This window comes from Heptranchias perlo, chromosome 2 (assembly GCF_035084215.1).
Source record: "Heptranchias perlo isolate sHepPer1 chromosome 2, sHepPer1.hap1, whole genome shotgun sequence".
Lineage (NCBI taxonomy): Eukaryota > Metazoa > Chordata > Chondrichthyes > Hexanchiformes > Hexanchidae > Heptranchias > Heptranchias perlo.
This window is the reverse complement of record NC_090326.1, coordinates 115,845,876-115,872,514: the sequence shown is the minus strand read 5'-3', so window position 1 is coordinate 115,872,514 and position 26,639 is coordinate 115,845,876. Positions and strand designations below refer to the sequence as shown.

The window sequence follows — 26,639 nt, the reverse complement described above, 5'->3', positions numbered from 1 at the left end:
GGGTCAGTCATCAGAGGACAGTCATGGGGGGGAGTCAGTCATAAAATCATAGAATCACAGAAAGGTTACAGCATGGAAGGAGGCCATTTGGTCCATCGAGTCTGCGCTGGCTCAATGCAATAACAATCCAGCTAGTCTCACTCCCCTGCCCTTTCTCCATAGCTCTGCAAATGTTTTTCTTTCAAGTACTTATCCAGTTCCCTTCTGAAGGCCATGATTGAATCTACCTCCACCACCCCCTCGGGCAGTGCATTCCAAATCCTAATCACTCGCTGTGTAAAAAAGTTTTTCCTCATGTCACCTTTGGTTCTTTTGCCAATCACCTTAAATCTATGTCCTCTGGTCCTGGACCCATCCGCCAATGGGTACAGTCTCTCTCTATCTTCTCTGACTAGACCCTTCATGATTTTGAATACCTCTATCAAATCTCCTCACAACTGTCTCTATTCCAAGGAGAACAATCCCAGCTTCTCCAGTGTATCCATGTAACTAAAGTCCCTCATCCCTGGAATCATTCTAGTAAATCTCTTCTGCACCCTTTCTATGACCTTCACATCTTTCCTGAAGTGCGGTGCCCAGAACTGGACAGTTGTGGCTGAATCAGTGTTTTATAAAGTTTCATTGGGGGTCAGTCATCGGGCGGGGGACCGGGGGTCATGGGGGGGGGTCAGTCATCGGAGGTCAGTCATGGGGGGGGGGGGGGGTCAGTCATCGGAGGTCAGTCAGCGGGGTGGTACTGGGGGTCATGGGGGGGTCAGTCATTGGGGGTCATTTGGCATGGAGGATTGGGGGTCATGGGGGGTCAGTCATTGGGGGTCATCGGGGAGGGGGCGATCGGGTATCAGTCGCCGGGGGGTCAATCACCGAGGGGGGTTCGGGATCGGGGGTCATCAGGCGGTCGCAATCGTTGAGGGGGGGGTCGCGATCATTGGGGGGGCATCAGTGATTGTTGGGGGGGCATTGGCAATCATAGGGGCGGGTCGCTGCAGGAGGCTTGTTGGGCCTGAGGGAAGCACTCCTGTAGTTTCAGGCCTTCTCGCCCCCTCTCATGCGGCGTGAAGGAGAAGGCCTGGGAATCTCGGCCCCCAGAGTTTGAAATTGCAAAACCTTTCAAAATGGAGGCCCACAGCTTCCTTGAAAGGTTTTAGTGATCATCCCGCCTCCTAAAAACAGGTTGGTTGCCTGCCCCTCGTCCCGTCCTGGTGAAAACCGGAAGTAGGCAGGTTGGAGACGGGTCTGAAATTGTTGCAATTTTCAATGCCCCTCCGCCCCCAACCCACTCGTTTCTCCCATTTAAAATCGTGCCCGTAGGCTCTGAGTTCTCACTGGCACTCCGCTAAAGTTACGACGGGAGACTGAGAGAACCCCCACGGAATATCCAGGACATAATACTGTAAACCAGATGGTAATGATGCACATCACAGTAAGATGGCATTTGCATCACTACCAGTTTCCATTACATATCTGAGTGTTTTGTCTCAGACCAGCATAAGTTACAACTTGCTGATCTCATATACTTCAAACGATTTGGACCGTCTGTGTAAGCAAAGGCAGAGTCAAGTTCTGAAGTGATTCTCACAATGAAAAGCTAAGTAGCTTTGATGTTTTGTTCTTTTACGTTTTATCCCTGTAATGTACTGAACTGTTCCAAACACAAGAACCCATTTCCATCTCCTTCTACATAAATACTTTAAATCTTTCGTGACTCCACAGAAAAACAATTACAAAATAGCACCAGATGAAAAGTTATTAAAAGACATTGCCAATAAAAATACGACTTGCAATTGGTCATGCGGCATTGCAAATGCTTTGGAAATGTGCCCTTTGCTTTCCATCTGTTAAATGTACAGCTGTAGCAAGGAGCCTTGTGGAGCAACGTCTGCTTCAGATAATGCATTAACCAAACTAAACTGCACAGCCATCATTTTTCATATTTTTGTTTTTCTGTTAGCATGTGAGACAGAATTCAGCATACAACTTACAGTTTTCATGAGTATAGTACACAGGCAGCATACTGACAACTGAAAAGGCAATATCTACTAGCTCAGAATATCCAGGTGCAAATTCCAGCCAATTTGAAAAAGAAAAGTAGGCTAACTCATTCACTTCCAACAATATAGTCTTGGGATTTAGGTGGTGTAGTGACTCAGCTCATTTTCCTTTCTCTCCTGGGGTCTTGGTTTTGAATGAATCCCAGGCTAATGGGTACAAGTCTCCTCTCTCTGCTGCTTGTAAAGGACTCACTCTGCCATACATTTTTTGGTGAAGATAGGACCCTGAAATATTAGGCCTTATGACTATCAGATAAACTGAGCCACTCACTAACTTTCAGGGCCTAATTTAGTTCACCATAATCCTTTCCCAAAATTTAAGAGATTTTCATTTTTCTAACCAATTCTTCTATACCACTACACTGTGCAGATTCAAAAATCAAAATACCAAAAGCACCAACAAAGTCCGGTAATTCAAAAGGTGGAACGCAACTATTTACCTTCGTTAGATTTAATCTAAAAGTGAAGTAACAGCGATCATCAGAATTGCCACATCAATCTCAAAATGCATTGCTCTAGCAGTGTCTATTTATTAAATGATTAATATCATACTATATTCATATTGCCAGTTTCACAATGTCAGATGCTGACAGTTTAGCCCCTTAAGGAAATTCCCCAGCTGTGATATTCAAACATTAGACCAATTGAACCAGAAAGCTATCCGAGCAATACATTTAAGATCTCTAAGCCCCTCAGCAACTGCAAGTACAAAGAGGTGAAATGGGCTCACAGCCGGTTGAATACATCACACACAACCAGGATGTCGTTACAGTGATTCTTTGCCAAGGCTGTTATTATGTTGGAGCATTATGGGGTGATCTCAGCATAGCATGGGAATTTTGAATTCCTGCAGATTTCCAGGGACAAAGGTGGATGTGTGAACAGTGCACAAATAACTACGTATGGGTATGATCTTGTGGCTGAGAATCCCTACGTGGTCAGTTTTCGGTAAAATATTAAAATGTCTACGTGGCAAAGAAGCAGAATGCAAAATGGTTAGAAAGGGTTAATTAGTTAGTAACTGAGATTGGTACAAGTGGCCTGGCCCTCCTGCTGGGCCATATGTTTGCTTAGTCAGCAGGCCTGCATTGTCTTATCAATGATAGGTCTTTGATGTGAGTCAAGGACTGGTCTGAATGTCTCCATGTTTATGGCAGATCAATATAGGGAACGAGCTTAGCCAAAGTTGAAAGACATTCCAGGTTGGGAGATAAGGAACAGAAGGAATAGGGAAGAACATTCCAAGTTGGAAAGTGAGGAAGTTATCCCCTTTGATGTCTAACAGCAGCATGATCAGCACATGATTATTTATGATTGGCCGGAAATAATGTAACCTCGCATGGCAACCTGTGCCCGGCTTATGATTGGTGTTGACCCTCGTTAAGTATGTTCCAACCCTATTGATTTGTATAAAAACGTGTGGATTTCTGTATGTTGTTGTTCTTGCTCTGCCAGCATAGAGGGACTCTATCAGGAGTCCAAATCAATGCTGCAGACTAAGAACCCTGCTATTAAAGATGTGTTGGACTTTAAAATGTATTCGACTTCAGTTATTACTGAACCAGACTGAGGGGAAAGAATCCGGATCGTCATGGCCATTACAGAAACATGGCTGCAGGGTGACAACGACTGGGAATTAAATATGCCAGGGTATTTAACAATCAGGAAGGACAGGCAGGAAGGAAGGGGAGGTGGGGTGGCTATGTTAATAAAGGAAGGAATCACTGTAATACAGAGAAATGATATTGGGACAAAGCATCAAGATAATGAAACAGTTTGGGTGGAGATAAGGAATAATAAGGGAAAAAAAACATTAGTGGGCGTAGTATATAGGCCTCCTAATAGTTGCAACTCTGCTGGAAGAAGTATTAATCAGGAGATAGTCGGGGCATGTAATAAGGGAACAGCCATAATTATGGGGGATTTTAATTATCATATTAACTGGACAAATCAAATTGGGCAGAGCAGCCTTGAGGACGAGTTCATTGAGTGCATCAGGGATGGATTTCTTGAGCAGTATGTAACTGATCCTACAAGGGGGCAGGCAACCTTGGACCTGGTCCTGTGTAATGAGTCAGGATTAATTAATAATGTCCTAGTTAAGGATCCCCTTGGAACGAGCGACCACAACATGGTTGAATTCCATATCCAATTAGAGGGTGAGAAGGTTGATTCTCAAACAAGCGTACTGAGCTTGAATAAAGGAGACTATGATGGTATGAGAGCGGAATTGATTAAAGTGGACTGGGAAAATAGATTAAAGGGTAAGACGGTACATGAGCAGTGGTGTTCATTTAAGGAGTTATTTTACAACTTTCAAAATATATATATTCCACTGAGGAAAAAAGGGTGTAAAAGAAATGACAGCCATCCGTGGCTAAGTAAAGAAATCAAGGATAGTATCCGACTAAAAACAAGGACATATAAGGTAGCCAAACTTAGTGGGAGGATAGAAGATTGGGAATTCTTCAAAAGACAGCAAAAAGTAACTAAAGGATTGATTAAGAAAGGGAAGTTAGATTATGAAAAGAAATTAGCAAAAAATATAAAAACAGATAGCAAGAGTTTCTATAGTTATATAAAAAGAAAAAGGGTGGCTAAGGCAAACATAGGTCCCTTAGAGGATGAGACCGGGAAATTAATGGTGGGAAACATGGAGATGGCAAAAATGCTGAACAAATATTTTGTTTCAGTCTTTACAGTAGAGGACACTAAGAATATCCCAACACTGGACAAACAGGGGACTCTCGGGGGGGAGGAGCTAAATACGATTAAAATCACTCAAGAGATGGTACTCAGTAAAATAATGGGACTCAAGGCGGATAAATCCCCTGGACCTGATGGCTTCCATCCTAGGGTCTTGAGGGAAGTGGCAGTGGGGATTGTGGATGCTTTGGTGATAGTTTTCCAAAATTCCCTGGACTCAGGAGAGGTCCCGGCAGATTGGAAAACTGCTAATGTAACACCGTTATTTAAAAAGGGTAGTAGGCAGAAGTCTGGAAATTATAGGCCAGTTAGCTTAACATCTGTGGTGGGTAAAATTTTGGAGTCTATTATTAAGGAGACAGTAACGGAACATTTAGATAAGCATAATTTAATAGGACAAAGTCAGCATGGCTTTATGAAGGGGAAGTCATGTCTGACAAATTTGCTTGAGTTCTTCGAGGATATAACGTATAGGGTGGATAAAGGGGAACCAGTGGACGTAGTGTATTTAGACTTCCAGAAGGCATTCGACAAGGTGCCACATAAAAGATTATTACTTAAGATAAAAAATCACGGGATTGGGGGTAATATTCTGGCATGGGTGGAGGATTGGTTATCAAACAGGAAGCAGAGAGTTGGGATAAATGGTTCATTTTCGGACTGGCAACCAGTAACCAGTGGTGTTCCACAGGGGTCGGTGCTGGGTCCCCAACTCTTTACAATCTATATTAACGATTTGGAGGAGGGGACCGAGTGCAACATATCAAAATTTGCAGATGATACAAAGATGGGAGGGAAAGTAGAGAGTGAGGAGGACATAAAAAACCTGCAAGGGGATATAGACAGGCTGGGTGAGTGGGCGGAGATTTGGCAGATGCAATATAATATTGGAAAATGTGAGGTTATGCACTTTGGCAGGAAAAATCAGAGAGCAAGTTATTTTCTTAATGGCGAGAGACTGGAAAGTACTGCAGTACAAAGGGATCTGGGGGTCCTAGTGCAAGAAAATCAAAAAGTTGGTATGCAGGTGCAGCAGGTGATCAAGAAAGCCAACGGAATGTTGGCTTTTATTGCTAGGGGGATAGAATATAAAAACAAGGAGGTATTGCTGCAGTTATATAAGGTATTGGTGAGACCGCACCTGGAATACTGCATACAGTTTTGGTCTCCATACTTAAGAAAAGACATACTTGCTCTCGAGGCAGTACAAAGAAGGTTCACTCGGTTAATCCCGGGGATGAGGGGGCGGACATATGAGGAGAGGTTGAGTAGATTGGGACTCTACTCATTGGAGTTCAGAAGAATGAGAGGCGATCTTATTGAAACATATAAGATTGTGAAGGGTCTTGATCGGGTGGATGCAGTAAGGATGTTCCCAAAGATGGGTGAAACTAGAACTAGGGGGCATAATCTTAGAATAAGGGGCTGCTCTTTCAAAACTGAGATGAGGAGAAACTTCTTCACTCAGAGGGTGGTCGGCCTGTGGAATTTGCTGCCCCAGGAAGCTGTGGAAGCTACATCATTAGATAAATTTAAAACAGAAATAGACAGTTTCCTAGAAGTAAAGGGAATTAGGGGTTATGGGGAGCGGGCAGGAAATTGGACATGAAGCTGAGTTCGGATCGGTCAATGCCCTGTGGGTGGCGGAGAGGGCCCAGGGGCTATGTGGCCGGGTCCTGCTCCGACTTCTTGTGTTCTTTAGATTTGTGGTTGGGATCAGATCAGCCATGATCTTATTGAATGGCGGAGCAGGCTCGAGGGGCCGATTGGCCTACTCCTGCTCCAATTTCTTATGTTCTTATGTTCTTATCTGATATGTTGATTTCCATGCGAAATGTGAACGGTTAGCATCTATGCAATGGTATCAATCAATGTGGTGTATAGATTCATCATCACATCCTTGCTTTTGTACTCAATACCTTTATTTATATAAAACCCTGAATCCCATTTGCCTTTTTATGATGTTTCCCACGTGCAACCCTACTTTTAAAGATCTGTGTATCAGTACATCTGTATCTCTCTGTTCCTGCACTCCATTGAAAATTTTACCACTTAGAACAACAACAACTTGCATTTATATAGGGCCTTTAAATTGGTAAAATGTCCCAAAGCGCTTCACAGGAGCTTTATTAAACAAAATTTGACACCGAGCCACATAAGGAGGTATTAGGACAGGTGACCAAAAGCTTGATCAAAGAGGTAGGTTTCAAGGAGCGTCTTAAAGGAGGAGAGAGAGGTGGAGAGGTGGGAGAGGTTTAGGGAGGGAATTCCAGAGCTTAGGGCCTAGGAAGCTGACGGCACAGGCGCCAATGGTGGAGTGATTAAAATCGGGGATGCGCAGAGATCTCGGAGGGTTGTAGGACTGGAGGAGGTTATGGAGATGGGGAGGGGCGAGGCCATGGGGGGATTTGAAAACAAGGATGAGAATTTTTAAATTGAGGTGTTCCCGTACTGGAAGCCAATGTAGATCAGCGAGCACAGGGGTGATGGGAGAAGGGGACTTGGTGTGAGTTAGGATACAGGCAGCAGAGTTTTGGATGAGCTCAAGTTTATAGAGGGTGGAAGATGGGAGGCCAGCCAGGAATTGGAATAGTCCAGTCTGGAGGTAATAAAGGCATGGATGAGGGTTTCAGCAGCAGATGAGCTGAGGCAGGGGCGGAGACAGGCGATGTCACGGAAGTGAAAGTGGACGGTCTTGGTGAAGGAGCAGATATGTGGTCTGAAGCTCATCTCAGGGTCAAATAGGATGCCAAGGTTGTGAACGGTCTGGTTCAGCCTCAGACAGTGGCCAGGGAGAGGGATGGAGTCGGTGGCTAGGGAACGGAGTTTGCGGCGGGGACCAAAGACAATGGCTTCGGTCTTCCCAATATTTAGAGTATATTTCCATTCTCTATTCCTTTTCCCAATATGTACTATTTCACATTTATCCTTATTGAACAGCATTTGTCATTATCTGCCTATTTCCCCTAACATAATCTGTTGTCCTGCAGTTTCATGCAGTTTTCCACACTGTTTGCCATGCTCCTTAATTTGGTGCCATCAGAAAATGTAGATATTATTCTCTATAGCCATATCTAAATCAATTATGTACATGGAGAATAAGAGAGGTCTCAACACAGATTCCTGGCATGCCACTAGCAGTGTTGTGCTTTTATCTTTCACCCATTCCTCTCTCCATGCTGCTACTTTATTTTTAATAACATGAGCTTTAATCATGACAAAAAAAATCTCTTCTTTGGGACCTCATCAAAAGCTTTTTGAAAAGCCAAATATAGTGCATTCAATTCATTCTTTTTGTCGATGTGTTCGGTCAGTTCATTGAAGGATTTGATTAAATTAATCAAGCATGACCTGCTCTTTATGAACCCAAATTGACTGGGGGAAAAAAGAAACTGGATAGGGCCTGTTATTGGGCAGGGGTAGCACGATCCACTATCACCCCGCGCCCAATGGCCCTTGCGCAGGCAGGACAAGACTTTCGTGAGGCCTGAGGACTTACCTTCAAGCAGCGTTCCGAATCAGCGTTGAATGAGGATTCCATGCAATTCACACTTTCCATCAGCAGGGGGAGCTCCAAACTCTTAAAGGCAGGCTGTCTCTTAAAATCTCTTAATGGTAGCTGGTACCTGTTATTTGCTGAAAATGACAGTCTGCTGTCTGCACGAGGTCTGGACGGAGATCAGACATCACACATGCAAAACACAGATGCAGGTCCCATCCCTATGTTTACAAACTGATGAGTTATATTAAAACATTGAATAAAGGTTGTGTACCACTAAATCCCACATCCTCCAATCTGCATGCCAGACCTCACCAATCTGCCGATCTGAGTTTGTACCAGGCCTGCGAGAGTGCGTACACCAAGGTTCTCTGCTGATGCACTAGAGGCCTTGGTGCAAGAGGTAGACAGAAGGAGAGGTATCCTATATCCACAGGGGGTGGGGGGGGGGGGGAAGAGCCCTCCAGACATATGACTAATAGACAGTGGGAGGCAGCAGGGGACGAAGTCAATGCCGGGTGCACAGGATCATGAACATGGATGCAGTACAGGAAGAAGTTCAATGCTTTGACATAAGTGGTCAAGGTGAGTGAGAACATAAGAACATAAGAAATAGGCCCCTCGAGCCTGCTCCGCCATTCAATGAGATCATGGCTGATCTGATCCTAACCTCAAATCTAAATTCATGTCCAATTTCCTGCCCGCTCCCCGTAACCCCTAATTCCCTTTACTTCTAGGAAACTGTCGATTTCTGTTTTAAATTTATTTAATGCTGTAGCTTCCACAGCTTCCTGGGGCAGAAAATTCCACAGACCTACCACCCTCTGAGTGAAGAAGTTTCTCCTCATCTCAGTTTTGAAAGAGCAGCCCCTTATTCTAAGATTATGCCCTCTCGTTCTAGTTTCACCCATCCTTGGGAACATCCTTACCGCATCCACCCGATCAAGCCCCTTCACAATCTTATATGTTTCAATAAGATCGCCTCTCATTCTTCTGAACTCCAATGAGTAGAGTCCCAATCTACTAAACCTCTCCTCATATGTCCGCCCCCTCATCCCCGGGATTAACCGAGTGAACCTTCTTTGTACTGCCTCGAAAGCAAGTATGTCTTTTCTTAAGTATGGACACCAAAACTGTATGCAGTATTCCAGGTGAGGTCAACTATCAAGTGGCATCTCCTACCAACTACACCACTAGCCACATCTACTGCTCCACACACTACATCCCCTATCTTCCACAAACCAACAAACTCTCTCCATCAGTACTCAACTCTTCCAATCAGATGCTTCCGCAAACCCTTACACATTACCACTGTTGCAAGCCACAACTCACAGGCCACACACACTGGCAGCTATTCAATCATGACAGGCACATCACCCAGACACAAGTCCCGCTTTCTTGCAGGAGAAGGTGGCGCATATCAGGAGGCAGCAAGTGGCAGTGGCATTTAACCCCTCGAGCCTGTTCCACCATTCAATGAGATCATGGCGGACCTGTGACCTAACTCCATATACCCACCTTAACCCCATATCCCTTAATACCCTTGATTCACAGAAATCTATCAATCTCAGATTTAGAATTCACAATTGAGCTAGCATCAACTGCCATTTGCAGAAGAGTAGAAGAGTGTTCCAAACTTCTCCCACCCTTTGCGTGTAGAAGCATTTCCTCACTTCACTCCTGCACGTCCTGGCTCTAAATGTTAGGCTATGTCCCCGTATCCTACTATTCAAGTATAGGAGACCTCCAAAATCAGTTACAAATGTCTCGGCAGCCAGAAGCAATAATCCAGCCACTAATCTGTAAATCCTGCATGGTCCCTTTAAATAGTGCTGATGGGGGTTCTCCAGGCACTCTAAGACACGTTCAGATGGTCGAGTTAAGACTGTGCGTTGAGTTGAGCGTTAAGTGCCAAAATGGTGTCTATCACTTTAAATCAGTGTTGCACACTAATTGTATCCACTTTCTCCTTACTTTACATGCTTCCAATGTTCATTATCTGTGCCCACGCTAACTTCTATGCCAAGATGGTGTGCAGTGCACGTCACGCTGGAAACGTGCGTCCACAGCCAAGACACCGTCTTGGCACTTCGGGAAGTCGCGTAGCGCCGAAACAGTGGGCGCTACACGGCCCAATTTAGCATCCACTGTCTCTGATTAGCCCATGACTTTCTAAGTGTTCACTAATGTTATTCCATATTATGGTCTCTAAAAATTTCTCTGCTACTGACATGAGGCTGACTGCTCTAAAATGACCTACTTTATCCCTTTCCCATTTTTTGAAGAATTTTGGTTGATACCACTACTTCATTTGTTTTATCATTAAATTCCCTCAGTATTCTACAGTGTAAACTGTCCAGACCTGGTGACTTCTGGAGGCTAATTTAATGGAATCGTTACACCCACATCAACCCCTGTAAATATCTTCTTGCTTTTGATATTAAAAGCCTTTTTTATTACCCTTCATGCTGATTGACAGTCTTTTTTCATACTCTGTTTTAGCCCTTCTAACCTACCTTATTATTTTACTTCTGGGGTAGAAATTAATCTTGAGCGGTAGCCCAGAGTGGGCAGTGTCAGATTATAGGCCCCCGCAATATTCAATTCCACTGCCTACCCACCTGGATGAATTTCTACCCTCTCTGTTTTTGGCATTTGATATTCAAGGTACAGTTAGATGATGTGATTGTGGGAACTGCACTTTTTTTCTTGTATCAATGAACTAGGATGGCCTCCCTCAGATGTATGTGTCTTTTGAACAGTTGAAGACGGCACGAGGAATCACGACTGCTCAGACTCCAGACTCAAAGTTCAAATTTGCTGCCGCAGATATTAAAAATGTTACTTGTGAACACTTCCAAAAAACTTGGCTGCTTTCTTATTTCAAGCACTGTCACGTTTTAAAAAATGTTTTTGTTGTACACCAAGGAGCTACAAATGTTTTCATTATTTACAGCTTTTGTTTCCAAGGGTAGCCTCATTTTCAACTGCCATCTTCATAATAAAACCTACTGAGACATTCAAAACCATACTTGCCATTGAAGACTTTTATTGAAGAAAGTTGTGGTCCACTGGTTATATTATTTCTATTCTGTAATTTTATTCCTCTCGTTGACAATAAATCAAATGTATTTTTGATGTATTTATGCAAGACTGTGCTCTGAATATTGTCTTGTGTTTTTGCAGTGCCTGTCTATGATCTCTGCTCAATATATCAATGGCCATGGCTCGACTATAGCTGCCCACTGGAACAAGCACCTGTCCCCAATCATTGTATATTGAAAATAAAAGCTATGGCTCAGAATGTGAGATTTATAGTAGCAATAGTCAGAGCTACGGTCGATTTAGGCACAGTCCAGCAAATCTGCGATATGTTAAGGCTTATGAAACGGCAAAGTTGTGAAGTGAACAGTCTGTGATTCTAGTAGGACTCTGCTGGAGTAGCATCTGTTACAGTTACTCAAAATACAGCATGGATCCAGTTCAAGGACTGAGCATATGTTTCTGTAGTTTTGTTAAAAAAAGTTATAATCTCTGAGGCTTTAGCACACCATCATTTTGGCACATTAGCACGGTATAATAGCACAGTGAACATAAATTATGAAAATACATATAGTGAACTGTGAAGTTCTGATGTAAATGTTTTTATAAGTACAATCAAATCTACAAAAGCTGCAGTTTATGCCAGTTTCATTTAAATGTAGACCGGTATCAAATGTTGCTGCTGATTTTTGGCATTTTGTTTACTTGTAATCTTCTCAATATAAAATACCACGAGCACACGAAACATGAAATGGCGAATGAGAAGATAGTCAGTGGTAGGATGCTCTGGAAAATTCTGATGGCCCTAGGGAGGGTGATGGCAATAGCCTGCTGAAGATATCAGTGGTCTAGGGAGAGAAGTGATAGACAAGGATATGATGGGAAATACAAGAGCCTAGTCTGATTAGGAATAAATATACTTTTCCCATTACTTTGAAATGTGAGTTGTATTTTTCTCTTACAAGGTAACGATAAAGAAAATGATGGAATACATTGGGGTAGAATTTCCACAGAGTTCTCCTGATCTCCTGCCGTAACTTTGGGGGAAGATTGGCGAAAACCTTACAGCCATTTACGCCTTTCTCCAGGGTTTCTGCAGGAGAGTAAGAGAACCCCATTGGCAATTCCAAGTGATTGTTACTTCACTGATTTCACAAATAGCAAAAACATATATGGAAACTAACGTATTGCTGAGTTTTAGCTGGTTAAACTGCAGCAGTGACCTGGTATACACAATAGCATGACTATTGCCAACCCGTGCTTAAGCTTTTCAGACATAGTTAAGTAGCAAGTTCCTACAGGGACAGAACATGACCTCTATAATGGGCAAATAAGAACTGTCCCTGTTTGGGCTTCTCAGTAGCTTGGTTTGGAGATACTTACACATTGGTTTCCATACATATCAAACACCTTGAACAAAGAAAAATTAATGAGCATCATCATATATATGTGAATGGAGAATAATCTTCTGTACATTCAAGAGAGATCTGCTGATCTACAATATTTTGTTTTTCCTTTTCATTAAATAGTGTACAAAATTAAGTATACTTAAAGTAGGGCTTAATACTGGCTTGTCACGTCCGTGCAGTACTGAGCGAAAGTAAATGTGGATCCCTTAGAGGCAGAGACAAGAGAAATTAGAATTGGGAATAAGGAAATGGCAGAGACGTTAAACAAATATTTTGTATCTGTCTTCACAGTCTAATGAGAATGAGGAACTTAAAGTAATTAATAATAGTGAAAAAAAAGTACTGGACAAATTAATGGGACTAAAAGCTGACAAATCCCCTGGACCTGATGACCTACATCCGAGAGTTCTAAAAAAGCTGGTTGCAGAGATAGTGGATGCACTGGTTTTGATCTTCCAGAATTCCCTAGATTCTAGAACAGTCCCAGTGGATTGGAAGATAGCAAATGTAACACTGCTATTCAAGATAGGAGGGAGAGAGAAAACAGGGAACTACAGGCCAGTTATCCTGATATCAGTCGTCGGGAAAATGCCAGATTTCATTATTAAGGACGTGGTAACGGGGCACTTCGAAAATCATAATATGATTAGGCACAGTCAACATGGTTTTATGAAAGGGAAATTATGTTTGACAAAATTATGTTTGGAAAGCAAAGAGAGGGCATGAAAAAATATTAGCAGGTAAAATCAAAGAAAACCCAAAGATGTTCTATAAATACATTCAGAGCAAGAGGATAACTAAGGAATGAGTAGGGCCTATTAGAGACCAAAAAGGTAAACTATGTGTGGAGGTGGAAGATGTGGGTATGGTTCTTAATGAATACTTTGCATCTATCTTCACAAAGGAGAGGGATGATACAGTTATTGAAGTTAAGGAGGAGGAGGAGTGTGAAATATTAGCTAGGATAAACATAGTGAGAGAGGAAGTATTAAGGGGATTAACATCTTTGAAAGTGGATAAATCACCAGGGCCGGATGACATATACCCCAGGCAGGGAGGAAATAGCGGTGTCTTTAACAATCATTTTCCAAACTTCACTGGATACAAGCGTAGTGCCGGAAGATTGGAGGACTGCTAACGTTGTACCATTGTTTAAAAAGGGAGCGAAGGATAAACCGAGTAATTACAGGCCAGTCAGCCTAACCTTGGTGGTGGGCAAATTATTGGAATCAATTCTGAGGGACAGGATAAACTGTCACTTAGAAACACACGGAGTAATCAAGGACAGTCAGCACGGATTTGTTAAGGGGAGGTCGTGTCTGACTAACTTGATTGAATTTTTCGAGGAGGTGACAAGGAGGATCGTAGTGCAATTGATGTAATCTATATGGATTTTAGCAAGGCTTTTGACAAGGTCCCACATGGCAGATTGGTCAAAAAAGTAAAGGCCCATGGGATCCAAGGGAATGTGACAAATTGGATCCAAAATTGGCTCAGCGGCAGGAAGCAAAGGGTAATGGTCGATGGATGTTTTTGCGACTGGAAGGCTATTTCCATTGGGGTGCCGCAGGGCTTGGTACTAGGTCCTTTGCTTTTTTAAGTATACATTAACGATTTGGACTTAAACGTAGGGGGCCTGATTAAGAAATTTGTGGATGACACAAAGATAAGCCATGTGGTTGATAGTGAGAAGGAAAGTTGTAGATTCAGGAAGATATCAATGGACTGGTCAGATGGGCAAAAAAGCGGCAAATGGAGTTCAATCCGGAGAAGTGTGAGGTAATGCATATGGGGAGAGCAAACAAGGCAAGGGAATACACAATAAATGGGAAGATACTGAGAAGTGAGGGACCTTGGAGTGCATGTCCACAGATCCCTGAAGGTAGCAGGACAGGTAGATAAGGTGGTTAAGAAGGCATATGGAATGCTTTCCTTTGTTATCCGAGGCACAGAATATTATGCTGGAATTGTATAAAACACTAGTTAGGTCGCAGGGATGTTATGCTGGAATTGTATAAAACACTAGTTAGGTCGCAGCTTGAGTACTGCGCACAGTTCTGGTCACTACATTACAGGAAGGGTTAATTGCATTAGAGAGGGTTTGGAGGAGATTTACGAGGATGTTGCCAGGACTGGAGGATTTCAGCTATAATGACAGATTAGATAGGCTGGGGTTGCTTTCCTTGGAACAGAGGAGGCTGAGGGGTGATTTGATTGAGGTGTACAAAATGATGAGGGGCCTAGATAGAGTGGATAGGAAGGACCTATTTCCCTAAGCAGAGGGGTCAATAACCAGGGGGGCATAGATTTAAAGTGATTGGTTGAAGCATTAGAGCGGAAATGAGGAAAAAAATTTTCACCCGGAGGTGATGGGAGTCTGGAACTCATTGCCTGAGAGGGTGGTAGAGGCAGAAATCCTCAGATGTGCACCTGAAGAGCCGTGACCTGCAGGGCTATGGACCAAATGCGGGAAAGTGGGATTAGGCTAGGTGGCTCATTTCTCAGCCGGTGCGGACACGATGGGCCAAATGGCTTCCTTCTGTGCTGTAAATTTTCTATGAAATCTGTTAGAGTTTTTTCAGAATGCAACTAGCAGGGTAGATAAGGGGGAACCAGTGGATGTAGTATATTTGGCTTTTCAAAAGGCATTTGATAAGGTGCCACATGAAAGGTTGTGACACAAGATTAGGGCTCATGGGCTTGGGGGTAATATATATTAGCATGGATAGAAGATTGGTTAATGGACAGAAAACAAAGAGTAGAGATAAACAGGTCACTTTCAGGTTGGCAGGCTGTTACTAGTCGGGTGCCGCAAGCTATTTTTGCTGGGGCCTCAGCTATTTACAATCTATCTTAATGACTTGGATGAAGGGACTGAGTGTAATGTATCCAAGTTTGCTGGTGATACAAAGCTAGGTGGGAAAGTAAGCTGTGAGGAGGACACAAATAGTCTGCAAAGGGATATAGACAAGTTAAGTGAGTGGGCAAGAAGGTGGCAGATGGAATATAGTGTGGGGAAATGTGAAGTTATTCACTTTGGTAGGAAGAATATAAAAACAGAATGTTTTTTAAATGGTGAGAAACTATTAAATGTTGGTGTTCAGAGGGATTTGGGTGTCCTCATACAAGAAACACAGAAAGCTAACATGCAGGTACAGCAAGAAATAAGGAAGGCAAATGGTATGTTGGCCTTTATTGCAAGGGGGTTGGAGTACAAGTGTAAGGAAGTCTTGCTGCAATTGTGCAGGGCTTTGGTGAGACTACACCTGGAGTATTGTGTACAGTTTTGGTCTTCTTACCTAAGGAAGGATCTATTTGCCTTAGAGGCAGTGCAACAAAGGTTTACTAGATTGATTCCTGGGATGAGAGGGCTGTCCTATGAGGTGAGGTTGAGTAGAATGGGCCTATACTCTCTGGAGTCTAGAAAAATGAGAGGTGATCTCATTGAAACATATAAGGTTATGAGGGTGCTTGACAGGGTAGGTGCTGTGAGGTTGTTTCCTCTGGCTGGAGAGTCTAGAACTCGAGGGCAGTATCTCAGGATAAGGGGTCGGACATTTAGGACTGAGATGAGGAGGAATTTCTTCACTTAGAGGGCAGTGAATCTTTGGAATTCTCTACCCAGAGGGCTGTTGATGCTGAGTCATTGAGTATATTCAAGGCTGAGATCGATAGATTTTTGGATTCTAGGGGAATCAAGGGATATGGGGATCGGGCGGGAAAGTGGAGTTGAGGTCGAAGATCAACCATGATTTTATTGAATGGCTGAGCAGGCTCGAGGGGCCGTATGGCCTACTCCTGCTCCTACTTTTTATTTTCTTATGTTCTTATGAGGGAGAGCCACACTGTCAGAGGTCGTTTTTCAGATAAGATGTTAAACTGTGATCCCACCTGCCTGTTCAGATGGACGTAAAAAATCCTATTATACTATAAGAAAGGCAGGGAGTTCCCCCTGCGCCTTGGCCATAATTGAACCCTCAACTAACACTAGCAAAACAGATTAACTGACCACTTGTCTCATTTACTGTCGTGGCACCTTGCTCTGCATAAATTGGCTACTACATTTGCCTATAACAGCAGCGAATACACTTAAAATAGTAATTCATTGACTGTGAAGCACTTTGAGACAGCCAGAGGATGTGAAAGATACTATATAAATACAATTACTTTTATTCCTTGTCTTCCTGATTTAGTAATGAGCAGGTACTATTGCCCATTTTCCCCAATTGATTCACTTTTAGGTTCTTGGATACTTAGGGTTGTGGCTTATAAAACTCCTACTAATGGAAGTAGTGTTTGAACTCTGAACTTCAACTGGAACAAAATGACAGACAGTAGTTTCTTTCTTCTTCCCTCTGCTTAGCGTAGATGCTGAATTGTGCAAAAGATCAGCAAAATTGCCTCTGCAGTGAATGAGTTCTCAGTGGATTTAAATTCCCCACGCTCCAGAAAGCTGCAGTGATCGACGAGGTGGCTCCTCGTAGTGGGAAATTTCAATCTGCTTGTTCCCATTGCAGTTAAATCAGTGGAGGCAGATTTCTCGCACTCCAAATGTGACTTATTAAGACACATTTACAAGCCAATTCTTTACTTAATATTCATAAGTTATTGTACACCATTATAACTACAAGTGGATGCTCAGTTCAGCAGTGTACTGTTTCAAATGTGATATCATGTAATCCTGTCTATGAGGATTTTGTTTTTGGTAATTCATGTTGTATCATGTTTTTTGGTTTTGCAGTTTGAATTCACAATAATTATTCGTACCTCATCATTTAGCCTTTTGATCTGCTGCTTTGTCTCTTCAGCTTTTGCAGCCAGCATGGCAGGAGTAACTTGATCAAAGTCTGTAAACATCAAACAATAATTTATAAACTCATGACCTTCACAATGCAAGGTTGTACATCTCTCTGTTGTCCTCCAATCCAATTGCAATACGTACTGATGATTATATTTACAGCAGCAATTTGAATTACTTGAAAATTCCAGCATTTTTAAAATAACCTGATCTGGAGATTAAAGAAAAACGGTGGGGAGGATTTTAACCTTACCCACCACGCAGAAAAATGTGTAAGTAGGCAGTTAAAATGCCCGGGTGACTTACCTGCTGATTTTCCACCTGCTTCGCGCTGATCCTGATTTTAACCTGCTCTTCTGAGCAGGCGGCAAAGGGGCCCCTCTTTGAATATGCACATCGGGGTCCAATGACGTCATCGGGCCCCGACTGCAATTTTAACTCTGGCCTTGACTGCAATTTTAACTCTGGCCTAAGTGGGAAAGCCGCTGTAGCGGAAAAAGGATTGGGAATCAGACGAGGCCATTTACTATAAGTTTCTTTACTTTTCTTGTAGGGCCAGGAGGAGCAAGATTCTCCTCCAGTTCCCAAAAGGTAAGTTTGCATTTTTCCTGACCTGCGCCTTCCCTCATTCCCTCCTGTGAAACGCCCCCGAAGAATCCTTCTTGCTGGCGAGCATTCCTTTGATGCCGACCAGTGGTCTACTGCTGCTCGAATATACGCTCCCACCCGTTTGCCAGCTGCTGCTTTCCACCCGTTTCGGGTGGGCAGCTGACTGGCAGCATGTAGATGAGGCCTGGGAATTAAAATCACCCGGGGCTCATGCTGGTGAAATTGGGTGCATTTGACGCTTTCCTTGCCCCTCGCCCTCTGCCCACCCGAATCCCGCTCCCAGTTAAAATTCCCCCTTATGTATCTGAACCATTTCCAGGGGTCTTTCTAGATCCTCTCTAATAAGACTGATCTGATGTTTAACCTTTTCAGCAAAAGTAGATACTCTGGCTGGTATTTTCCACTCTGGCAGCAGCACTACCGGATGTGTGGCAGGAGGGCAAGATTTCAGGTTGGCCTCCAAACTCATCCTGAGCCTGGCAAATTTCCCAGGCTTAGCTTAATGGTGATGTACCACTCACAGCAGTTTCAAGGGCCTATCTGCTTCCCTTTGTAAGTAATAGTGAGGAACCTGCCTGTGGTCAAGAGAGCATCAATCACCTGATAATTGATTGCACTTTTGGTGGAGAGGAGGGTGGAATTTAAAAAGTAAAACCTGTCCCGTTGGCCTTAGCAACATTGGATGCCAGTAACATGGTAATGTTATCTGCGTCCAGCACTGCTATGGCAGTAATGATGGAAAATGTAATCATCACTTAATTATAATACACCCGCCCATATTTGGACAGGTTCTGTATCTATTAGAAGTGACATTGATACATGAATACATGTGTTGGAACAGGTCCCTTCCAAAGTATATACATCGATTTGCTACAGGTAGGACCAGTATACCAGTGTATTGAAAGTGGAAAATCCCCCTCAATGTAGCTAAATTGTTAGAATTTGACGGTGTATTCCACAGAAAGATGCTTTATTATTTGAGCAGTTGGGCTCCCCCATTGCCTCAAATAAATTTATCCAGTGAGCAGCAGCGCCATACAGACCAGGAAGGTGCCAGATTCCACCTCTGAGCCAGTTGGTCTCAACTAGGGTGATAGTTAGTCATTACACTCAGTGCCCCTAGATTAGGAAGGGGAAAATCCACCAGGGTTATCCCTCCAGCAGCCCTTGCAAGTAATGCACACGTGTGGATCTCGGGCGAGAACAGGATCAGGATGTTCTGTGCTCAAAAACCTGACAAAACTCACTATAGAGGCTCACAGATGAGTAATGGTTACTTGTGCAAGGTGTATCAGAGTGTGCCCAGTGTCTGTGGTACTGATACTCTGATACTAACTACCATACCATAGCAGAGGAGAGAAGGGAAGAAAACTGACAGAGAAAATTAGCAAACTAAAAACATTAAAGTAAAGAAACAATACTTTTCGGCTGACAATGGTTCAAATCACTAAAATATAGGGGACAACTTGCAAATTTGGTGGAAGTGGTATCAGATTGGCGGCCCATTATATGCCTCGCCCCACTTGCCTTTCCATTGCGACAATTTTAATTTCAGTTACTGAGAAAAAAAAGGCAGACAACATTCTTTTCAAAAAAGATTTTGAATAATTCAATAAGTTCATCAATAAATCATGACAGTGAAATGTTTACATACAGTTTTCCCATTATAAAATGTTGACATATTTAGGTAGGGTTTCTCCACTATAAATTTTACTTAGTCTATTTCCATTGTAAATGTTGGGCTGGCATAAAAAATGTTACAGGAGTAATTGAGGGGAAGTACACGCCATAGGCAAGAATTAGTATTATTCAGAAATAATTGAGGAATACATTTCTATTGGTTCACGTATGAACATAATGACATACATTACCTTTTGCAGTAGGAAGTCTGAATGATTCCTGTCCCATATTTTCAGTGTAGAACTCAAACCTTTGGTTCCCTATTGAACTTTTCTCGTCTTCAATACCATCAACAATTCTACAAGAATGAAATACTCGGTTGTATAAATATGTAATGGCAAATGTGAATGATCCATTTCATGTGTGAAAAATAGTACTTAAAAATGTAGCTCTAGTGGTTGTAGATCAGTACCGAAGTCCAGTGATTTACATTAACAGTTACTGTTCGCTTAGGCTAAGTGACATTAAGCTACGAAACTGCATCCAACACCTAGCAGCTTAAATTAACCAAGAAAACTGATCGCCTCAAATTGTCATTGGTGTTTCTGGTGAAAGCCAGATCCCACTTAAGGGGCTGCTAATGCACTGTTCGATACCCACAGCCTCAGTGTGCATTTGACCACAGTGCCCAGTATTATCCATGTTCCAGTATCAATCATCCCAACTTTTATTAACCTTTACAGTGTGTGGTGGAGGTGTGTTTAATATATTTCACCCTGGTGGAAGTATAAGATGTGTGGCTTCTACCTCCGAACTGTGCCCTCCTTCTAAGTGTTCCCCTAGTGGAAGAAGGAAGTAAGGTTGATCGCTGTTGGGTGTCAGTGTCTGCGTCTAGGGATGGAGGTGGCCTTGTACCTCATTGTGCTGGGGTAGTAGCTAGCCCCATGGCTATTAATGCAATGTTTGCCTGGGCCTGTATGCTCAGTGATGCAACTGCAGTTATTTGAATGGGAAGCTGGTGATACAGATGTGGAGTCACCCTGACAGACACCTGCATTATATGCACCAGCTCCTGCCATTCTTTGCTCCTAGGCACTCCTTCAGCATGTCCATAGGTATCTGTGACTGCAGGACACTGGGCAGCAAAGAGGTTGTTGAAGCCCTGCATTATCTGGTTCCCCAATATTTTGAATGTAGAGAACAGACTGCTGTAGATTGGAGCCCAATCAAGAATCTAGTCATTGCAATCATTTGGGGAGCTATAGACAGAAAAGAACTTGCATTTATATAGTGCTTTTCTTGACCTCAGGATGTCTCAAAGCACTTCACAGCTGATTAACTACTTTCGAAATGTTGTTTTGTAGGGAAACGCAGCAGCTAATTTGGGCACAACAAGATCCAAAAAACAGCAATGAGGTGAATAACCAGTTAATCTATTTTAGTGACGTGGGTCAAGGGGGGGAAGGGGGGAAGACTCCCTCAGTACTGCACTATAGTGTCAGCCTGGATCATGTGCTCAAATTCTGGGGAAGGGCCTGAACCCAGGACCTTCTTACAGAGAGAATACTTCCAATGAGCCAAGGCAATTCTTCAGGCTGAGCATAGGACCACAGCCTTTGCTGTGGAGTGACCGCATTCTCCATGGTGATCTGCAGCTGAACCAGATGGTCACGCAGCACTGCACAGATACAGTCTGTGGACTGCTCAATACCTGTCCATAGCCATGCTACTTGGCACACACTCAGATTGCTGCATGAACTGCTGATGCTGACCTATCGAACTGCATTTGTAGGCAGGCATAGCAGCCGGAGGAGCCCTCGAGCTGGTGCGGCCAGCAGGTTTTTGCTCCCTGACCCCCACCAATTCATTGATGTGCTGTGCTTCACCAAGTGCTCCCTCCTGCAATTCACTAACTGACTGCTCAGAGCAGTGCTTGCCCCTGTAGGAGTGGGTGCTGTGAGGTGCTTGATTGAGGCGTCATATTGGGCTCTGTCACCACTTTCGCTTGAGCACCTACAGGAGCATAAGAACAAATTTTAGAATTCTAGCAGCCAGGCATCCCTTGATACAAAGCTTGTAGTATGTTATGCTACTTTGTTGGCTTGTGTGTGAAGGTGGAGTAAGGAGACAAAGAATGGACATCATGGGTCTCTGACCACTCATTCTCCCACTTCCTCTATTGCTTCCACGCCATAGGTGACGACCCCCTCCCCGCCCCCCCCCCCCCCCCCCCCACTCTGGTTTGCATATGCTGGGGCCTCTTATGTGCAGCCTTCTCCTGCAAGCACATAGAAATACATTGAAATAAAGAATAAGAGAAGAGATAAGTGTCACCCAAGTGCCTGGGACAGCAGTCACTGATGTGATTCTATGGACATACAGGTACTTTATTTTACCAGCATGTATGATATTTGTAGCTTTTCACACATAATGGACCACGGAGCAAATGTATTGTTATGGCAGCAATGCAGAGTATTCTGGAAAAATATGGGCATGCCCGTGCATTTAAAAAAAATCATTCTTGGGATGTGGGCGTTGCTGGCAAGGCTGATATTTATTGGCCATCACTAGTTGCCTTGACTGAGTGGATTGCTGGCCACTTCAGAGGGCAGTTAAGTGTCACCTACATTGACGTGGGACTAGAGTCTCAGATCATCTACTGCTGAAACCCTCATTCATACCTGTGTTACCTCTAGACTTGACTATTCCAATGCTCTACTGGCCAGCCTCCCATCTTCCACCCTCCATAAACTTGAGTTCATCCAAAACTCTGCCGCCCGTATCCTAACTCGCACCAAGTCCCGTTCACCCATCACCCCTGTGCTCGTTGACCTACAATGGATCTCGGTCCAGGTAAACCTTGATTTAAAAATTCTCATCCTTGTTTTCAAATCCCTCCATGGCCTCGCCCCTCCCTATCTCAGCAACCTCCTCCAGCCCTACAACCCTCCAAGATCTTTGCGCTCCTCCAATTCTTGCCTCTTGCGCATCCTCGATTTTAATCACTTCACCATTGGCGGCTGTGCCTTCAGCTGCCTAGACCATAAGCTCTGGAATTCCCTCCCTAAACCCCTCAGCCTCTCTACCTGAGCTTGAGTGCTGAGTTTGGTAGAGACAGAGAATGAATCTTTAATGGAGTCAATTGCTAACAGAGTGAGGACTTCCAGCTGGGAATTTGGTGCAGAGGGGGAAGGATGTGCTAAATGATTTAAACCAAGGGATTATAAACTAATCTATCAACTTTTAAAACTTTTTAAACTTAAATAAAAAATATATAACATTTAAAAAAAGACTAAATAATTAATAATTATTTTGAAATCAAGCTGAATCCATTTACTAAATAAAATCTAGATCTCAAGTGATTCTATTAGTCCTATAAATAAACTACTGATTAATTAAATAAAAACTAGAAATGGCAGTACATGCTGTGTGTCGGGACTGTAATATGTGGGAGTTTGTGGACAGCGAGACTATCCTAGATTGCCACATCTGCAGTAAATGTCTCCAGCTTGAGACACTCTGGCTCAGAATCTTTGAGCTGGAGTGCGAGTTAGAGACACTCTGACACATAAGGGAGGGGGAGGTAGAGAGGGGTTCCCGCAGACACTGGTCCTATCTAACAGGTACGAGGTACTCGATACCTCTGACGATAAGGATGAAGGTGGCTGGGAGGATACCCCAAATGCTAACCATGCACTGTGGATCATGGGGCAGTTCACGGAGGGGGTTGGGGGGGGGAGGATCAGAATAGAAAGGTTGTACTCATAGGGGATTCTATAATCAGGAGGATAGATAGTGTCCTCTGCAGTTGCGACCAAGAGTCCAGGAGGATGTGTTGTGTTGCCTATCTGATGCAAGGGTAAAGGACATCTCAGAGCAACTAGAGAGGAACTTGGAAAGGGAGGGGGAGGATCCAGTTGTCGTTGTCCATGTCGTCACCAATGACATAAAGGAGAACAAGGAGAAGGTCCTGCTAAGGGAATATCAGAAGTTAGGAACTAAATTAAAAAACAGGACCTCATGGGTGGTAATCTCATGTTTACTACCTGACCCATGTGTTAATCGACATAGGGATAGGCAGATCAGGAAGGTGAATGTGTGGCTGAAAAGAGTGGTGTGGGAAGGAGGGGTTCCATTTCATGGGACACTGGCACCAGTACTGGGACAGGAAGAGTCTGTAGCGCTGGGTCGGGCTCCACTGGAACCGGAATGGGACCAGAGTCCGAGCAGAAAGGATAAATAGGTCTGTGGATAGGACTTTAAACTAACAAGATGGGGGGAGGGATCTGGCAGCAATAACAAAAGCTTAAAGATAAAAGAAACAGGAGATGAGTGTAAAGGTCAAACTGTGGTAAGGTATAAAGAGAACATAAACGGTCAAGGAACAAATACCGCTATAAAATAGAAGTATAAAAGGACTGTTAAAAATAAAGTAAAAGGAATAACTATTAAGGATGAATTAAACTGCCTGTACAGCAATGTACACAACATCCAAAAATAAGACGGGGGAACTGGAAGCAGTAGTCCATAGTGAGGAACCAGATGTAGTCGGAATAACTGAAACATTGCTACATAAAGAACAGGACTGGCAACTGAATATTGCAGGTTGTAACATAATCGGAAAGGATAGGGAAGGAAGAAGGGGGTAGCTGTACTAATTAGAGATAACATAATGGCAGTAGAAAAAGGAATATAACTAACAGAAGGAAAGAAACAGAGTCTATATGGATTGAAATAAAAGATAAGAAGGGATCAATCATTCTAACTGGGGTATACTACAGACCACTTAATAGCAGAAAGGCAGTGGAGAAAGAAATATGTAAGCAAATATGTGAAATCAGTAAAGGACATAGAATAATAATCATGGGAAATTTTAACTATTCCCAAATAAACTGGCAAGAAGGGGTAGGTAAAGGGGACAGGGAATAGAGTTTTACAATGTGTGCAGGACTCCTTTCTTACCCAGTATGTAAAAAGCACAACAAGAAAGAAAGCACTGCTCGATCTAGAAGTGGGAAATGAACCAGAACAGATAAGAGAAATAAGCATTGGGGAACATTTAGGCAATAGCGATCACAATGTAATAAGGTTTAAAGTAAGGATTGAGAAGGAGATAAGTAAGACAAAGACCAAAGTAATAAATTGGGGAAAAAAGCTCATTTTTAGAGGATGAGAATGGAACTAGGGAAAATAAACCGGAAAAATGTACTGATAAACAAAGAAATATAACAGCAGTGGAAAACATTTAAAACGGTGATCAATAGAGTCCAGGAGAAATATATCCCACAAAAAAAGCAAGAACAAACTAGCCAGTAATGAAACACCATGGATGAATACAGAGATAAGGGTAAAACGGAAACCAAAGGAAAAGGCATACTCTAAGTATATAGACAATAAGGGAGAAGATGACAAAAGGGAATACGAAAAGGTTAGGAAAGAAGTCAAAAAAACTTAAGAAGGCAAACAGAAACTACGAAATTAAATTATCAAAGAATATTAAAAAAATGTTTAAGTACTGTACAGACACATGAATAATAAAAGAAAAATCAGGATAGGGATAGGGCCACGAAGAGCAGAAATATTGAATAATTACTTTGCCTCAGTATTTACCAGGGAAACTAATATGGTGAGCATGATATTAGAAGAGATCAAAAAAGATATAAAGACATTTAAGATAGAAAGGGGGGAGATAATTGATAAACTAATCAAACTTAGAGAAGATAAAATCCCTGGTCCGGATGGATTGCATCCGCACATATTAAAAGAAGTTAGGGAAGAGATAACAGAGGCATTATTACATATATATTAAAATTAATTAGAAAAGGGAATAGTGCCAGAGGACTGGTGGACAGCAAATGTGATTCCTATGTTTAAAAAGGGAGATAGAACCAGTCCAGGGAACTATAGACCAATTAGCTTAATGTCAGCGTTAGGAAAGATAATGGAATCCTTACTCAAAGATGTAATAGAAAAACATCTAGAAACTGAAAATATAATAAAGAATAGTCAGCCCGGATTTTAAAAGGGAAGGTCATGCTTGACCAAACTTATTGAATTATTTGAAGAAGTAACAGAAAGGGTAAACAAAGGTAATGTAGTAGATATAATATATTTGGATTTTCAAAAGGCCTTAGACTCATGATTAAGGTCAGAGCATGTGGAGTCAGAGGACAAGTAGCAGAATGGATAGCAAACTGGCTACAAAATAGAAAATAAAAAGTAGGGGTTAAAGGTAGTTACTCAGACTGGCAAAAGGTGGGAAGTGGTGTTCCACAAGGATCGGTGCTAGGACCTCTGTTGTTCACCATTTACATAAATTTGGTCTCGGGAATCCGAAGTACAATTTCAAAATTTGTGGACGACACCAAATTGGGGGGTGTATAGTTAATATTGAGGAGGACTGCGACAAAATACAGGAAAACATTAATAAACATGCAGAATGGGTGTATAATTGGTAAATGAATTTCAATATAGATAATTGTGAGGTATTACATTTTGGTAGGAAGAATAAGGGGGCCACATACTGCTTGGATAATAAGAATCTAAATGGGGAAGGGTAGAGATACACAAATCACTAAAAGTAGTGATGCAGGTTAATAGGGCCATAAAAAAAGCAAACCAAGCACTGGGGATCATTTCTGGAAGGATAGAATTGAAAAGCAGGGAAATTATGTTAAACATGTGTAGAACCTTGGTTTGACCACACTTGGAGTACTGTGAATAGTTCTGGTCTCCGTATTATAAAAAGGATGTAGAGGCACTGGAGAAGATGCAAAAAAGATTTACTAGGATGATACCAGAACTGAGAGATTATACCTATCAGAAAAGATTGAGCAGGCTGGGACTCTTTTCTCCAGAAAAGAGAAGATTGAGGAGGACCCGATAGAGGTCTTTAAGATTATGAA

General features: G+C 42.7%; 1 protein-coding gene across 1 annotated transcript in view; it reads right to left on the bottom strand.

Moving 5' to 3' along the window:
* The window catches only part of kcnh8 (potassium voltage-gated channel, subfamily H (eag-related), member 8), a 385,025-nt gene that overhangs the window by 11,209 nt on the left and 347,177 nt on the right, over window positions 1-26,639 (bottom strand). Inside the window, exons 14-16 of the mRNA XM_068006186.1 lie at window positions 19,981-20,092; window positions 19,536-19,542; window positions 17,475-17,542 (exon numbers count right to left, since the gene is read on the bottom strand). Coding sequence (XP_067862287.1) covers window positions 17,475-17,542; window positions 19,536-19,542; window positions 19,981-20,092 — 187 coding nt within the window. The remainder of the gene's footprint in view (window positions 1-17,474; window positions 17,543-19,535; window positions 19,543-19,980; window positions 20,093-26,639) is intronic.